At 41.2% G+C, this 18,384-nt stretch overlaps 1 protein-coding gene across 1 annotated transcript; it reads left to right on the top strand.

Moving 5' to 3' along the window:
• The first annotated feature begins 9,222 nt into the window (after window positions 1-9,222).
• Window positions 9,223-16,412, top strand: igf3 (insulin-like growth factor 3). The gene is made up of 4 exons (XM_039799312.1): window positions 9,223-9,404; window positions 10,210-10,354; window positions 14,558-14,757; window positions 16,138-16,412. Exons 1-4 carry the CDS (start codon window positions 9,360-9,362, stop codon window positions 16,357-16,359), a joined length of 612 nt encoding a protein of 203 aa, XP_039655246.1. The 5' UTR covers window positions 9,223-9,359; the 3' UTR covers window positions 16,360-16,412.
• Window positions 16,413-18,384: the final 1,972 nt, after the last annotated feature.

Raw genomic sequence — 18,384 nt, 5'->3', positions numbered from 1 at the left:
GGCGCGCTATTGGTTTAACACGATGACGAAAGATAAGCGACCAAGCAGCTTTTTGTTTACATTCAACATGGCGGCCACCGAAGCGCAGCAACCCGTTGATGTCGCTGCTACGTCACCCAGGTCTTTGCTCTGATTGGTTGAAGGACTATCCAATTGCATACACAGCCATTTGACCGTTGATCACGCCTCTTGTGCAGGAGAAAATACAGAGCAGACTCCCCAGACTAATGTTCAATCTTCAAAGATTGAGCTTGGTCTGGTGATAACCGGACTACAATACATCCAGAATATAATTACAATTTCTGGAAAGTCTTAACCCTCATGTTGTCCTCGGGTAAAATTTGTTTTCAAAGTTTTTTTTTAATATCAGAAAATATGAGACGTCGATAAAGCACTGAAAACGTCAAAATTAAGCACCCAAAACATTGAAAAAGTGACAAAAACATTTGGGGGAGAAGCGGAAAAAAGTGACCGAAACAAAACCCTAAAATGTAAATCTAAAGTGACGGAAACATTGAGATAGGGACAACAAGAGAGTTTTTTTTCCATGGTTGACGGGAAGACAACACAAGGGTTAAAACCAGAATACTAGTCTACATGTGAACGTACTAGACAACAAACTCTTTTGAAAACTAGTAGTTGCATTTCTCTGACATTTGCTTGGGAGGCGAATGGTTTCCTGACCCCTGGCCTTTCCCTTATTGTGGTCTTACTGTTAGAAGAGGGCTTTTATGATTTTATAATCAGAAGAATCCGTTTTAATGGCCAACTAAGTGTAAACGCACACAGGGTATTTAACTTCGGATTTTTGTTGCTGTCAGAGTACAACCGAAATAGACATAACGTTACAGCTAAAAAGGACAACACAAAAGAACAAGATTAACAAACATTTGACTACGGAGTACAGATATACGTTTGTGTGTGTATATAAAAAGTACATATATACAAGCATACATACATAGGATTGCATACGTACACACACACACACGTAAACACAGTTTCATTGTCGTTAAATCTGTCGATTATGTTCTTGATTAATCGGTTACGTTACATGTTTGGTCTTTAAAATGTCAGAAAATGGTGAATAATGTGGATCAGTGTTTCCCAAAAAGCCCAAGAGGACGTCCTCAAATGTCTCGTTTTGTCCACACCTCAAATATATTCAGTTTACTGTCCCAGAGGAGAGAAGAAACTAGAACAATATTCATATTTAAGAAGCTGAAATCGGACAAAAAAAAGACTAACCAATGAATTGTTTATTAAAATAGTTGCCGATTAATTCAATAGTTGACTAATTTATTACTTATTATTATTACTAACTAATTGATTTAAAATGCTTCTCATTATGTGGACATTGTATGTAGATGAATGGGACTTTCCCTCAATTTGTCCTTTTTTGTTTTGGGACACCTCTTTGTTAAAGAAAGGACTTTTGATTTCTGAAGTCTGGCCGCCGGATGTTGGGCTCCCGTCTCTCTAATTTATCCAAGCGTTCGATTGAGTTTGTGTCCCAGAATGCTTCGATTCTGCTCAAAATGTGCGTGTTCCTCTGAAATATTATTTAGTTTCAAACCTATATCACATTTAACATAGACACTTTTAGACCAACTGTTTGTTACTGACGTTTTCACATAAAGTCTCATAGGAGATGTTTCCGTTGCTGCAAGTATTTGTGTTTTTCAATAAAGTCTGCGAAAGTACAGCTGTGACTTTTGGTCGTTTATGGTCATTTGTTTCACACACATAAACACATAAATACAACTCACACTGAAGAAATATAAAATACGTGTCCCATCGATGGCTGTAGCGTGAGTCGTCAACGGGTTGTGCCGTCTTTGAACGTGATACGCTGTGCTTACCAGTTTAGCGATTACCTGACTTGCCTCAAGCGTTACATTTTCGGAAAAGGCAGCGCGGCAAGGCACCCGGGAGGGGTTGTCAGTCAGCCCTATTGTTTTAATCGTGGCCCTCCAGCATTTGCTTTCGGAAGGATGCTGTCCCTTTTGAAAAAATGATCCAGATGTGTCTGCCTTTGGCTTGAACTGGCGGAAAAAAAACTTCACAAAACATCACACTTCCATCGGCATCCTCTACTAGGGGTGCGCGATATATCGACTCAATGTCGCTTTTGTAGTATCACGTTGTGCAATATCAATATCGAAAATGTAATATGCAATATTCCGGATATTTTGTGAAATGTGCATAGAGACAGCGAAAGAAACGAGAAGCGTGAGGACAGAGCGAGAGAGAGAGAGAGAGAGAGAGAGAGAGACAGAGAGTGCGAACTGCGAAGCGTGTGTTTAAATAAACCCTTGTGTTGTACGAAAACCTGCTGTTTTGATATTCTATTAATCCATTTTTATGTGTTTTCATATAGGTTAAAGAACATCGGAATGAGTATCTATTGCAATATTCACGCTCAATTTCGCAATATCACATTTAGTCAAAAACTCCTTCCATGACGATTGAAATAATCTTTCTCTTCAGCTCGTATGCAGCCATCATCATCATCATCATCATCATCATCATCATCATCATCTTCTAACAAGCCAGCCGTCAGTCACGCGTCACAAGCCCCGCACTCACTTTTTAATTGGCCAACGGCACCTTCGAATCGAATCATTCTCCGACGGCGGCAAAACAGGAGAACGATAACGTAATCCATAATACGATGATCAGAAAAAGTATCATTCAACAAGCATTCTCCGTCGGCGGTTAAATGTACTTTCCCCGACGTGGCATTTACTTGCCCCGAGCCATCGGGCGATCCTTAGTGTTGAACCTTGCATGTGAGAGTGTGTTATAAGCCAGTAATATGCATATATTAACCCTTGTGTTGGACCATGCACTGACCTCCCAGGTCAAAACTGAAAATCAACTCTACAGGCTGTATTTTAACGATCTAAGCGCACGGAGTAAAGCGCCTGGCGCAGGTGCGTTTAGGGCGTGTACGAATCTACTTTTGCTAGTTTGATGGCGGAAAAAAACGGGTCCGTGCGCCGGGCGCATGGTTCAAAAGGGTTGTACTTAGTGTCTTCATTAATCAGAGGTGTGTTTTGGGGCGTAACATGCAATCAACCAATCAGAGGGCCTAATTTACTAACACTAGCGCAGTTTTGCTCTCTAAACCCTGTTTCTTGTAAAGTAAGTAAGTAAAGTTTATTTCTAGAACACATTTAAACACAGTTTAAGCTGACCAAAATGCTGTACAAATATTCATATTTAAGAAGCTGAAATCGGACAAAAAAAAGACTAACCAATGAATTGTTTATTAAAATAGTTGCCGATTAATTCAATAGTTGACTAATTTATTACTTATTATTATTACTAACTAATTGATTTAAAATGCTTCTCATTATGTGGACATTGTATGTAGATGAATGGGACTTTCCCTCAATTTGTCCTTTTTTGTTTTGGGACACCTCTTTGTTAAAGAAAGGACTTTTGATTTCTGAAGTCTGGCCGCCGGATGTTGGGCTCCCGTCTCTCTAATTTATCCAAGCGTTCGATTGAGTTTGTGTCCCAGAATGCTTCGATTCTGCTCAAAATGTGCGTGTTCCTCTGAAATATTATTTAGTTTCAAACCTATATCACATTTAACATAGACACTTTTAGACCAACTGTTTGTTACTGACGTTTTCACATAAAGTCTCATAGGAGATGTTTCCGTTGCTGCAAGTATTTGTGTTTTTCAATAAAGAAGTGCGAGTACAAAGCTGTGACTTTTTGGTCGTTTATGGTCATTTGTTTCACACACATAAACACATAAATACAACTCACACTGAAGAAATATAAAATACGTGTCCCATCGATGGCTGTAGCGTGAGTCGTCAACGGTTGTGCCGTCTTTGACACGTGATACGCTGTGCTTACCAGTTTAGCGATTACCTGACTTGCCTCAGCGTTACATTTTCGGAAAAGAGAGCCGGCAAGGCACCGGAGGAGGGGTTGTCAGTCAGCCCTCTTGTTTTTATCGTGGCCCTCCAGCATTTGCTTTCGGAAGGATGCTGTCCCTTTTGAAAAAATGATCCAGATGTGTCTGCCTTTGGCTTGAACTGCCGGAAAACTTCACAAAACATCACACTTCCATCGGCATCCTCTACTAGGGGTGCACGATATATCGACTCAATGTCGCTTTTGTAGTATCACGTTGTGCAATATCAATATCGAAAATGTAATATGCAATATTCCGGATATTTTGTGAAATGTGCATAGAGACAGCGAAAGAAACGAGAAGCGTGAGGACAGAGCGAGAGAGAGAGAGAGAGAGAGAGAGAGAGACAGAGAGTGCGAACTGCGAAGCGTGTGTTTAAATAAACCCTTGTGTTGTACGAAAACCTGCTGTTTTGATATTCTATTAATCCATTTTGATGTGTTTTCAGATAGGTTAAAGAACATCGGAATGAGTATCTATTGCAATATTCACGCTCAATGTCGCAATATCACATTTAGTCAAAAACTCCTTCCGTGACGATTGAAATAATCTTTCTCTTCAGCTCGTATGCAGCCATCATCATCATCATCATCATCATCATCTTCTAACAAGCCAGCCGTCAGTCACGCGTCACAAGCCCCGCACTCACTTTTTAATTGGCCAACGGCACCTTCGAATCGAATCATTCTCCGACGGCGGCAAAACAGGAGAACGATAACGTAATCCATAATACGATGATCAGAAAAAGTATCATTCAACAAGCATCTCCGTTCGCCCGTTAAATGTACTTTCCCCGACGTGCATTTATTTGCCCGAGCCATCGGGCGATCCTTAGTGTTGAACCTTGTATGTGAGAGTGTGTTATAAGCCAGTAATATGCATATATTAACCCTTGTGTTGTCGTCCATTGGACCATGCACTGACCTCCCAGGTCAAAACTGAAAATCAACTCTACAGGCTGTATTTTAACGATCTAAGCGCACGGAGAAAAGCGCCTAGCGCAGGTGCGTTTAGGGCGTGTACGAATCCACTTTTGCTAGTTTGATGGCGGAAAAAAAGGGTCCGTGCGCTTGGCGCATGGTTCAAAAGGGTTGTACTTAGTGTCTTCATTAATCAGAGGTGTGTTTTGGGGCGTAACATGCAATCAACCAATCAGAGGGCCTAATTTACGAACACTAGCGCAGTTTGCGCTGCGTCTGTTTATGCGAGTTCGGTAATAGTGCACGCTACGCTTCCACATTTTGCGTAGTATTTATCAACCCTGACACCCATCAAGCAATCAGCGTCTTTCTCCGCCCACTATACCGTAGATTGCGCTGTAGCAAAGCGGTACTTGTGCTATGATATGGCTGAGTGCAGACTGCGATATTCCCACTGCTGATGCTATGACTGTTTGAAATGATCCTGATGCCATTATCTGTAATGTAGGGAGGAGTTTAACCCTTGTGTGGTCCTTCGGGTCCCAGTGACCCGAAGGACCACACAAGGATTATGTACTTCCCTTTACTTTGTTGAGAATTGCTCTCTAAACCCTGTTTCTTGTAAAGTAAGTAAGTAAAGTTTATTTCTAGAACACATTTAAACACAGTTTAAGCTGACCAAAATGCTGTACAAACAAGAACTAAGGTGCTGTATTAACCCTTGTTTAGAGAGCAATTCTCAACAAAGTAAACGGAAGTACATAATCCTTGTGTTGTCCTTCGGGTCACTGGGACCCGAAGGACAACACAAGGGTTAACAACTGCTGGAATGGGATGTGAACGCTGAGTGGGAGATTCAATTTCATCTTTGATTTCTTCCAGTAACTCTAATATTGCATGGCTGCTTGATCTGTAACGCTAAATGATGTTGTGTTCACTGACAAAGTGTGATTCTTGTGTTAAAAATATTTTCAGCCTCGCCTATGTCTTTGTCTTGCTCAAATTACTGTTGCCATTTCACCAGCGGCATAAAGGTCTACGAGGAAACTCGACTGCGGCTGGTTTAGACCTGCTTTTAAGAGGCTGAGAATTTCCCCCGCAGAATAGAGGCGCCCTCTTACTGACAGTCTTTGTAAATACCACGGAATATATAATTAGGTGCACTTTGCGCTTATCCTCCCACCTTTTTGGGTGGGACTCCCACTTTCCCACGACCCTCCCACGAACGCATATTGAAAGCGCAACTTGTCTCTTCTCGTTCATGTGGCAGACAATCTGCCATTTTACCCAAGTGCGCCGTGTTTGTAAATAGCCCGCATCGGTTACGTCCGTCTTTGCGACCAATTAGCGCCTGGAAACAGGGCGCAAACGGCTTGATAAATCTAGCCCAGAGTGCCATCTCCCATTCCCTTTAAAAGCCGGGCGCGTTTGGACCTTGAAGCATTGCTGTTATGATGGCGGATTTGCTGAGCAGGAAGGAGAGATTTTTCATGAGAAGAAACAGATCTACTCGCGCGTGAAGTGAAAGTGCGCGGGGAGATCATATACGAGCACTATGCCCTCAAAACTCCACGAGGGGAAGCAGGCGTTAAAATAACAATGAAATGCTGCGTTACTGACTTTAGACCAGGTTTTTGTTGGTCAATGGCGCGATCACTTCCCGCTGCCTCAAGATAGCAATACGCCCAGAATGCACCTGAACACACCTCCCTGTAAGACCAGCGCTGGGTGCAAGATAGGGCCCTATTTCTGACCTTTTTTTCCGATGCTTTTGGCGCTTTTTGCCGTTTTACACTTTCTTTTCACTACCACTTATAAACGCCACTAACACCAACCTAATCCTTGAGTTAAAAAACAGAAATTAATTATTTAGACTAATATTAAAGGATTTTTATTTCAGTTTTATTTAATTTGTTTACTATCTATACATATGATGTTTTATATCCTTTATAAACCATGTGTTTTGTGTGCTTAATGTGTAAAGTAACTAGTAACTAAAGCTGTCAGATGAATGCAGTGGAGTAAAAAGTACAATATTTCTCTCTGAAATTTAGCGGAGTAGAAGTAGAAAGTGGCATGAAAAGTACCTCAACATTTGTACTTAAGTACAGTACTGGAGTAAATGTACTTAGTTACATTCCACCCCTGGTTCTGTGTGACGTGCAATATTTTATCTGCATCTGTTGTGTTTTCTCTCTGTGCAGTGTTTATTTTTATTAATTTTTTTACATGCTGCACATTTCTTATCCAATCTACGAAGATGTTCTCTTCATTTGCTTTTGTTGTGTCTATTTGCGTGTTTCCGTCAGCTGCGGTGCGTGTCGCGCTCTCAGGGCCGCCGTACACACTTCACTAACTCGTACATGCACATAATATTCAGGTTATACTTTGAATGAAGTGTATTTTACGAATAAATAAATAAAAATAAAAAGAATTCTTCGTTTACATTTATTTTCAAACGGGACATGAACCTGTGTTTGTTTGACCCCTCCACCACAACCCCAACCCCCAACCCTACCCCTACCCCTACCCCCACCCCCAACCCCAACCTCTCCCTTTATGTGGAATTCTGGCGCTTTTATACTTCGTCACCTTACTTGCTTTGCTCATGATTTCTAGGCCACTATAAACGCCAATATAGTATATATCAAGTTTGTCCTCTAGTTTTATGTGCAGCCTTTTTTTAGTCGCCGCTTTTCCAGCTTCAGTCTCATTTCTTTGCCTTTTTAGCAGGATGGGCGGTTGCAGCAACGTTTGCTGAGTTTTCTGCCTCCATTCTCCGGTAGTCTTGCAGGAACTCTGATAGAGTACGCACAGTGGGGCAAGGAGGCATTTCATTGGTTCTTTCCAAGCGGAGCGCGAGGCAGTGATTGGTGGGCGTTTTTACAGGATTACAGCAGCTACAGACGACGGATCTTTTTGGCTCCTTTTTTAGAGCCCAGAAGTTATTTATTGCTGGCAGTGTTTAAAGACCATTTCAATATACAATATATAAAAAGAGCATATATTGAAATAGTTACCAACCCTGCCTTTGAAAGTGTGTGGAGTCAGCCGATGTCACACTGAGGGGAAAGGCTGTTCCAAAAGCTGAAAACGCACGTCGTCAATATTTTTCAGTTTGGTTGGTGGAACAGCTAAAATGTTTTGATCAGCTGATCGTAGCGGCCTGGCTGGGCTGTAAGGGGTTAACGTTCTTTGAAATAATCTGGAGCCAGACCATGGATGGCCTTGTGTGTAATTAATACAAATTTAAAATGTATTCTTATCCTAATGGGTCACCAGTGCAATGAGGCGTTAATTGGATTGATATGACAGAACGTCTGAGATTTAGTTCATAATCTGGCTGCTGAGTTCTGGATAAATTGCAACTGTGAGACTGAGTGGAGGACCAGTCTAATTTATATCCACGACGTTCCACTTCCGGGATTGCTCTCGTTCTGCTGGAAATACCGCCGGATGTCACTCTTTTCGGATGTCCCGTTACTTTCCTCTTCTTTGTGTTGGCATTTTAAACTTCATGGATTTACGAGGACTATGGTTACCTACTCCTCTGATCTCTTTAGGGTAAATCCAGACAGCTAGCTAGACTATCTGTCCAATCTGAGTTTTCTGTTGCACGACTAAAACAACTTTGGAACGTACACATGTTCCACCAAAACAAGTTCCTTCCTGAGGCTATTTTGCAGCGGCACCGTGGCTCTGACCGGAGCTTAGCATCACCCATGACCATTGCGATTAGTTTAAAGAAATGCCAATAAATCAGAGCAGGTTTTTGTCCCATCCCAGAATGCTGTGTGGACTAGCCAGACCTTCCTCAGCAGCACTGTGGAGGTAGGTCTGGCAATGCGAGACTAAGTGGGGACAGGTAAAAAGAGAGTTACAGTAGTCCAGGCATAGGCGTAGATTTCGATAGGTGTAGATTTTGGGGGGTATGCAGGGGCTATGTCCCACCCCCCGCCCCCCAATAATTACAAGAGGTAGATTTGTCCGCCTCAACAAATATGGAAGACTTCCCCAAAAGAGGTGAAAAATAACCGTTCAATACTACAATGTATTGAACAATACAGGAGAATAATTCATAAATTCCAGCATAAATTGATGCAGAAAAGGCACAAATTGTTGAAAAATTTATTAATTAATGATGGAAATGAAGTGTTGGATCCCCCCCGACACCCCACCAGACCACCAGGTTATAATGTTTCCCCACCAATGTTTGAACAAAACCTACGCCCTCGAGTCCAGGCGTGATGATATAAAAATGGATATCGTGTTTGTGACGATGATGAATATCCTGTCACATACATAGTTGGAACACAGCGGAACAAGTTTGTCCCCAGAGACAGCGTGTTAAATCATCTGATATGAGTTCCAGATGAGATTGGAGTGTGAAACAATGTGCGGAGGAGCAGTGCGGGGAGGAAACCTCAGCGCTGTGGTCCTGCCCTCCTGCTGCCAGACTATAAAACTCAAGTTCTCCTGGAGTCGGTCCACTCCACACAGACAAGATGCACTCCTCTTGCTGCCCTTCTGCCACGCCACACACACTGAAGGTAATTGTATTCTTTTATTTAACCTTTATTCTACCAGGAATGTTCCCGTTGGGATTCAGAATCTCTTTTACAAGTCTTTCTAGAGTTGGGGCGAGCTCCTTTTCGTTTCAGTCAGTCAGGGTTTTTACATTCTAACGCTTAGGTGCAGCACCGAGCCGTTTTGGGCAGCACCTAAGCCGAATGAATTTAAAATCAATGTGAGCATCAACACTTAACGCTTGTGTGGTCCTCGGGTCAAATTCGAAGATCTATATAAAAAATATGGGTTTATTTCAACCAAATTGCCTAACAAAAACATGAATGGTTCCATACATGAAACAGGCTGTAATTATGCATCAACATACGTTCCTCTGATCTTAATTATTAGCCAAAGTAATTGATAATTTCTGTTTTTTTTAACTAAAAATTAGGCATATTTTAATATTAATGAGGCTTATTGACCATGAATTCCAAACATAAGTGTAAAACTAGCAGTGATAAGTTGGAATGAAGTCGGCTTAGAAGATGTAACACAGAATTTGAAAATTTATAATTTATGCTTTATAAAACACTTTTGAGCAAAATTGAAATGTTGAACGTCAACGCAAGAATTTGCTTTCCTGCATCAATTTATGGTGCAAATGTCTTTATGTAAATTACGCCTATGAATGCGCCTATGCCTTCCACAAACCTAGGGAAAACACTGTCAGTCCGAGCTGTCTTAATCTTTTTGCCGTGTTAACCTTCCGTCAGAATGTAAATGTGTGCAACCATCAACCACTTTGTGTTTGAGTTGTGTATTAAAAGTTCCTCCTCTGGTCTTCAGGTGTTGTGTGTTCGGATGTGTATGTTCTACTCCACCATGTGTCTGGCAGGCTGGCCGCTGTCCTCAGAGGCAGCCAGACTCCGCTGTGGGACTGATCTCCTCAGTGATCTCATATTTGTGTGTGGGGATCGTGGAATCTATTTAGGTAAGTCTATACTCACCTTCTCCTTTTCTTTGGATATGATTGAAATTGGTCCAGTATTGAACGAGAACGCTGTAACCGGCAGCCGTAAACCGGACCGCAATGTAACCCTATGGGGCAAATGTTTATCTCCAATTTCCGTCCACTAGAAGTTCTGTTTTTTGCTGCTGACAGGCTCAGATTATTATTCTAAGTGTCTGACAACATTACGGAAAGGATCCCTACAGAGATAGACCTTTTAGTTAAAGGGTAAGATCCTTTTTGTTTGACATGAAACAGCCCCGAAATCACCATCGCAAAACCCCTAGAGTCTATTAACATAAACATAACTTTTAGTGTCTATAGAGCCAGCATATTTTCACATGTATACGGGTGAATTAAGAGTTTATCTTAATCAAACCAGAGTGGTGATTGATGGAACAGTGGAAAGACAGACAAGACTGCTTTTGAGTTTTATTTTGTTTTCTGTCTTGACTTTGAATGGAGTGTGTTTTACGATGATAAAATTGCAGTTTATTTAAATAGAGTCTGGTGGGTTTGGCGATAGCGATTTTGGAGATGTAATCTGAGTCTGTCAGTAGCAAAAGTTGCACTTTTTGTGGATGTAAACTGAAGGTGTTTCATCGGCACAAATGCCCAATAACTTACATTGTAGCTTGTTTCCTCGCTGCTGACTGCAGGAGTCTTGCTTAATACTGGAACAATTTTAAAGATTGTTCCCATCAGTCACTTGGGAAGATAGGGTTCAGGTTGAAAAAATGTATTTACCCTTTTCAGATTTAACTCTCTGGAAACTGAGAATGTGAAAATACATTCTTAAGGTATAAACAGATAATTGGACACCTTGGCACCATCTTAAAACTGCATACAAAATGACCAGATCAGATATTTGTTGATATTTTTTTCAGGTTTGGTCATACACACTTCAAACCAGGGGTCTCCAACAAGTAGCTTGCGAGCTACCGGTAGCTTGTGAGGATGTTTGCAGTAGCTCGCCAATAGGTTGAAAAACTGAGAAACAAAATGACCACGATATTACGTGAGGTAGCTAACTTCGTGGGCCATAGAAGTGTAAAGTGGTAATGTTTTCTTGGACCCTGATGGGAATATTTTCAATGATGTCGCTAACTATGTGGACTAAAAGAAGTGTAAAATAGTCATGAACCTTGACGTGAAGTGAAGATTTTTCATAAGCTTTGGGTATTGCAATTTCATACGTGTACAAACAGTAGCTTCATTTACAGGCTTATGTGTGTTATGTGAATAAATGTAAGCGATGTGATGCAAGTAGCTCTTGGCCACTTTCGTTTTTTTAAAGTAGCCCTTAGATGAACAAAGGTTGGAGACCCCTGTTTCAAACCAACTTTATTTTATCCTTACCTCCTCCCATTGCATGGACAAAATGCAGACAGATGCAGGGAATAAACGTAGCTTTAAATGAAAGCATAAATTGGTAGATTCTATCTGGTTATGACATGCAGATTGATTATTGTTTTTCTACTTTAGATATTAATAAAGGTACGATACGACCAAATGCTATCAAGGTTATTCTACCCTGCGTGTTAACACTTACACTGGCAGAGGTGTATAACACAGATATGGTCATGGTCAGTAACACTGAGCAAGTTATCAGCTCCACAACAACTAAACTCATCCTGCTCATTTATTTACATGAAGCCTAGCCACAACAGCGCTCCTGTAGATCAGTTATTACCAACCTTTTTGCGCTGTCAGATGAACTTACATACCCCTTCATCAACTCCCAAATTATGTTCCAAATGCATATCATGATTAAACTGTCAGTATTTAGGTTGGTTTGGTCAGCAAGTACTACTGTAGTTTCAGCCATTTAATCATTGCTTTAAGTTAGTCTATATGTATGACGTTCCACTTCTGAAATTGCTCCGTTGCCGCCGTAAATTTCGCCGGATGTCCGTCACCTTTCTCTTTCTTTGTGTTGGCGATCTAAACTCCTGTGGATTTGTGAGGACTATGGTTAACTGCTCCTCAGATCTCTGCAGGGTAAATCCAGACAGCTATCTAGACTATCTGTCCAATCTGATTTTTCTGTTGCACGACTAAAACAACTTTTGAACGTACACATGTTCCACCAAAACAAGTTCCTTCCCGAGGCTATTTTGCAGAGGCACCATTGCTCTCTCTGGCGCTTAGCAAGATTGTGATTGGTTTAAAGAAATGCCAATAAACCAGAGCACGTTTCTCTCCCATCCTGGAATGATTCATTACTTTAAGCTAACTATTTATACTGTTTAATCATTATTTTAAGCTAACTATTTCTACCTTTTAATCATTACTTTAAGCTAACTATTTCTACCTTTTAAGCATTATTTTAAGCTAAGTATTTCAGTCATTACTTTGTGCGGTTTATTCCTACAATTCATTGCATTTTCATTACCTGTTTAAACTTGCTAACTAGTACTCTTACATAACGGCAACATGTTGGGTGCCTGGGTGGGTCACCTGGTGGAGCACGCACCCATGTGTAGAGGTTTTCTACTCGACACAGCGGCTGCGGGTTCGACTGCGACCTGCGGCCCTTTGCTGCATGTCATTCCCCCTCTCTCACTCCTTTCACATCTACAGCTGTCCTATACAAAGAAAGGCCTAAAGATGCTCAAAAAAAAATATCTGCAACATGTAATGTTCAGGTGTTACAGCTGATATATTCTCTCCCCGGTTGTGAATTCCAATGAATAATTCGTAGAAATAAGTAATAATGACTAAACTGCTGAAAGAGTTGGCTAAAAGTAAAAATTTAATGGTAGAAAGAGTTAGCTAAAAGTAAATATTAAACTGTAGAAAGAGTTAGTTAAAAGTAATGATAAAACAGTAGAAAGAGTTAGCTAAAAGTAATGATAAAACGGTAGAAAGAGTTAGCTAAAAGTAAAACCAATCGGGTTGCTTCGTAGGGCGGGTCTTGCCTAGAACTGCAGTGGGTTTCATAATTGCGCACCTCGACCTCCTCCCTGTGCCGCGCTTTGCACTGTTATACAGCATACACACCACATTAACTGCCTAATGTTGTGCATGCAGCAATCAATACATACAGTGCATTACTTTTCGTAGCGATATGTACAAATGTTTCATAAGAAACAGCCTGTATTAGAATATATTCTCTCCACTGCACACAGGCCCTTTCACATTATTAACTTTACCCTGTTCTGTCTGACCAAGGCCACTTTCTCCTCATTATCAGGGTGATGGCAACTCACCAAAATGACAATGTACTAAGCAGAACACTGTGCCTCAGTGTGTGATAGCGTTATTGTTAAAACACTTGTTATCTGAGCACAGCAGCTCTCACACTAATAACAAAGAAAGGTGCAGTCAGGGAGAAACAGCAGAGCAGAGAGCTTTTCAAACAGAAATCATTTAGAAGTTCAATCTCACTCAGCAAAACGGAAATTTCACAATATAAACTTTGCGTAGGATAGTGTTCTGCATGAAAATAGTCTGTTTTATATAGACCTTAGTGGTCCCCTAATACTGTATCTGAAGTCTGTTTTATATAGACCTTAGTGGTCCCCTAATACTGTATCTGAAGTCTCTTTAATAGAGACCTTAGTGGTCCCTTAATACTGTCTGAAGTCTCTTTCCCGAAATTCAGCCTTGGTGCAGAATTACAGCCACTAGAGCCAGTCCCACAATGAGCTTTCCTTAGGATGTGCCATTTCTGTGTCTGTAGCTATTGAGGAGGAGAGGAGAGGGGGGGGGGGGGGGGGGGGTGTGGCCTTGACCAACGTCCACTTTGCTCGTTTGAAAGCCATGATGTCTCTCTCTCTCATGGGTGGGCCAAATTCTCTGGGCGGGCAAAGCAGAGAAAGGGGAGGTAACCTTGCTCCTTATGACCTTATAAGGAGAAGATTCCTGATTGGCCCATCTGAGCTTTCATTTTCTCAAAGGCAGAGCAGGATACCCAGGGCTCGGTTTACACCTGTCACCATTTCTAGCCACTGGGGGACCATAGGCAGGCTGGAGAAACGCATATTAATGTTAAAAAACCTCATAAAGTGAAATTTTCATGCCATGGGACCTTTAATATTGGACCAATTAAAAAGATTGTTGTGCCCATCGGTCACTTAGACACAAAAACGGTGGGAAAATAGGGTCCAGGTTGAAGAAAACCTAAGTTGCCCTTTAAAAGAAAGACAAAGAATCTAACGTTAGACATTTCTCTCTCTGCAGGTAAAGGTTCGTGGTCTGGTTACGGTTCTCGGCCCAGAGGGAAAGGGATAGTGGACCAGTGCTGTCGGCCGTCTGGTTGTGAACTTCAGCATCTGGAGATGTACTGTGCCAAACCAAAGAGCCAGCAGCAAACCACAGCTTACCCAACAACAACAACCACCCCCACCACAGCACCTCAGACCACAGCACAGCTAGACACGGTATGACCTCAGTTTTTCAACCTGGACCCTATGATTTTGTGTCTAAGTGACTGATGGGAACAACAATCTTTGACATTGGTCCAGTATTAAGCAAGATCGCTGCAGTTGGCAGCGGCGAAATAAGCTACAATGTAAGTTAATAGGGCAATTGTCCAGCTTGTATTTACCTTAAAAAAAAAGTGCTTGTTTTGCCACTGACAGGCTCAGATTAATATTCTAAGTGTCTGACATCATTATGGAAAGGACTTCTAAGGAGGTCGACCTTTCTGTTAAAGAGTAAGATCCTTTTTTTAAACATAAAAACATCCGCGAAATTGTGTTTGCTAAACCTACCAGACTCCATGTAAATAAACAGTAATTTTTATCGTAAAAAATACACTTCATTCAAAGCCGTTTTGGGTCGTCTTTCCACTTTTCCAACAATCACATCTCTAGTTTTGGTTGAAATAAACACATACCGTAGTTTACCGATTTACATGTGAAAATAGGTTGGCTCTATACACGCTGAAATTATTACTTTTTTAAATGGAGTTTGGTGGGTTTTAGCGCTAGCGACTTCAGAGATGTTTCTGGTTAAAGAGAAAGGTCTCAAAGAGGTTTTAAAGGTCTATCTCTGAAGGGGTCCTTTCCATAATGAAGTCAGACACTTAGAATATTAATCTGAGTCTGTCAGCGGCAAAACAAGCACTTTAGTGAAGGTAAATACAAGCTGGACAATTGCCCTGTTACTTACATTGTAGCTTGTTTCGCCGCTGCCGGCTGCAGCGATCTCGCTTAATACTGGACCAATGTCAAAGATTGAAAAAAACAGTAGTTACCTTTTAACCCAAAGTTCACTAGCTTGTCACCAGGACTGTAAAACGCACCTTATGGTCCTCAGCAAAGACTGGAGAGTCAGCTATGTCATCACGTAAACCTGTAAACCTGTAAACCTGTAAACCTGTAAAGAACTTTGGTCACATTATGACACATTATGATAACGCACCAGGATAATGTTTACATTAAGAATTAAACGCCACAAAAACTTTGTTTAAAGTACTTTTTTAATTATACATCCATGGTGAAAAGGCATATATTATGTATTTTATAAGTCGATATCAGATCACTCAAACAAAGATCGATTTTAATTGGAGAATCGATTCTTTTAACCCATCCCTAATAATAATATTAATTGACACATTGGTGTTAGAAAGTCATTCCACTAATATCCTTACAGACATACAAACAACTTACAAACAAACACAAGGTGGAAACAAATCCAAATGTGAGAATTGTGACTTCAATGCCTGTAGCAATACCAAAAATACACCACTATGCAGTTGGTCAATCTAAACCGAGCCTGTTCGCCAATCAACTCCGTATTTTAACTTTGTGTTGCAGGCTCAGCAGTTCCAAGCACTGTTTCAGAAAAGACTTTCTGAGCACATGGGGGCCCCCGACAGTCCAAAGAGGGACGCTTACAGAAAGAAGACTGAGCCTTCCCTCCGACAGCAAAGCAAAGTTTCACCGTCACGCAAGAGGATTAAATCACGGAACCCAACCAACATGCCACCGTTAACCTCCGGGAGTTCCCTTCAAACAATGATGACACATGAATCATGACCTTTGACCTCATTAAAAAAAAACAAAAAAAAAAAACCTGAGACTGATGCAGACTGTGAACTTTGGATTCTCTACTAAGTAGGGATCGCCAAACAGATTTGGAAAGAAACAAAAGCAACTGAAGACAACTGAAATCCTGACACCGACTCTGGGCTAGCTGCTGCTGCTACGTTAGCCTTTGACTCGATGGAATCTCTCACTGAAGCATTTCTTTCATCTGTCTTTCTGGAGCAAAGTGTCAATGTGTGTATCATACACTCTTTTCTTATGCTTATAGCCCTATCCGCACAGGACTAGTATTACTAGGGGACCTCATGTGATTTAGAAATTCCCCCCTCACGTCTGTGTTTTTTCGCGCGGCGAATTCGCACGGGATAAGCACAGGTCTGTATTTTACTCTAATTTATTGACATGATTCCCAACATATGATGTCAAGGCTCTGTCAAAACTTTCATTTAGAATTTCCAATGCAGCTAAATACAGTCCCGAATCACAGAGATGCCGATTCAAACGGGACTAATATTATCACACGACCCCTGTGTTTGGCGGAATATGGCATGTCATTTACGGTGGAATTTTTACTTGACCAATGACAGACATAGCAGACCAGAGCCCTATTTTGCACGGGATTAGTATCATCCGGGGACCTCGTGTGTAATTTCGAAAGTACCCCCCCAACATCTGAGTTTCGCGTGGCGCATTCGCACGGGATAAGCGAAGCCTGCTTTTACTCGAATTTAGTGACTTATCTGTACCACGACAGTTGGGTATACCCGGAGGCGCGCGGAGGACAGCCAGGGCGAGGCCGCCGCGCAGCACTTGGGTCTGGGTTCCGTATCTTTTTTGGGCCAGGCCCGGTAGAGTTTATCACACAAGCATCACCGTCAGCCCTCGGACGAAGCTGCAGGGAGCGCGTCGAGTCGGGGACGGAGGTCTTCGCTCGAGCAGTTGTCCAGACTATGTTGGCCACGAAAGGTGAAGTCTGCAGCCCCTTGCGCTCCCATATCCTTCTTCGCGAGAGGGATAAAAAGGCTCACAGGAAACATAAAACTTGAAAAAAATGATATACCACCCCCGCCAAAATTTCAGACGTGGCCGATTCGCACGGGATTGAGATCCCAGCCAACTTCCGTAATTATTACAAATGACTAGAGGTCACCAGGTAATACTAGTCACGTGCGAATGGAGCTAACGACTACGTTTACATGCACATACCGGTAATACCGGCGTCATTGCGTCACATAGACCAAACAACTAATCGATTCATCGAGAAACGAAGATAGATTGACAATAAAAATGATCGATGCTTGCAGCCCTAGACGATGTTTAATGTGACAAAACTGCAAAGTTTTGAGAGAGTTTTGAAAGTGCTGCCGTGTGTTTTGGGTCCCGACATTAGCATGTAACAAAGAAGTGTGCGTCATTTAACTTGTCAGTTGAACTGATTTTTATTTTGTGTCTGTCTGAGATTATCAAGTATGGTGTTTTATTATTTTGTATATTGTGTAAAAGACTTTCTAACTGCATTCATTATTTATTTCACTATGACAACAAAAGTCTTTAATAAATATTAAAACAGTAATTCTTTGTGATGTTTATGTTATGACTTAATTCAAAAGGTAGAAAACTTAAAAATGGAGACAATCATTTGAGGTTTAACCACGACCATTCTTCCTCTGGTGATGCTTCGTAAGATTTTAGAACTAAATAACACACATTGTTTTGACATTCAGATTTGGTGCGTAAACAGCCGACTCATTTTAATTTTCCTGAAATTAATAATGATATCGCAATATCACATTTTGTCAATATCATAAAACCCTAGATGAAACTAGCATTTTGGCCTCTCTGGACCTTCGTCAAAAGCTGGACCAGACATTGTAAACATTCGGGGCTCAGCCCAGAGCAAGAGAGATTTTTTTTTATAGAACCTATATGCTCTATTTCAAGCCTTTTGATAAAAGATTGCCTAAAAATCTGTACATCATTTGGGAAAAACATGAGGGTTGCCAAGGTAAAGAATCA

The sequence above is a fragment of the Perca fluviatilis genome, chromosome 5 (genome assembly GCF_010015445.1).
Source record: "Perca fluviatilis chromosome 5, GENO_Pfluv_1.0, whole genome shotgun sequence".
NCBI lineage: Eukaryota > Metazoa > Chordata > Actinopteri > Perciformes > Percidae > Perca > Perca fluviatilis.
The sequence above is the reverse complement of the archived record's forward strand: the minus strand, read 5'-3'. Positions and strand labels throughout refer to the sequence as shown.

Excerpts from the sequence above, each read along its gene's own strand:
- igf3 (XM_039799312.1), top strand. The coding sequence starts at position 9,360 with ATGCACTCCTCTTGCTGCCCTTCTGCCACGCCACACACACTGAAG. Across the intron at positions 9,405-10,209 it reads CCACGCCACACACACTGAAG|GTGTTGTGTGTTCGGATGTG; the intron begins GTAATTGTATTC and ends TCTGGTCTTCAG. Across the intron at positions 14,758-16,137 it reads CCACAGCACAGCTAGACACG|GCTCAGCAGTTCCAAGCACT; the intron begins GTATGACCTCAG and ends TTTGTGTTGCAG.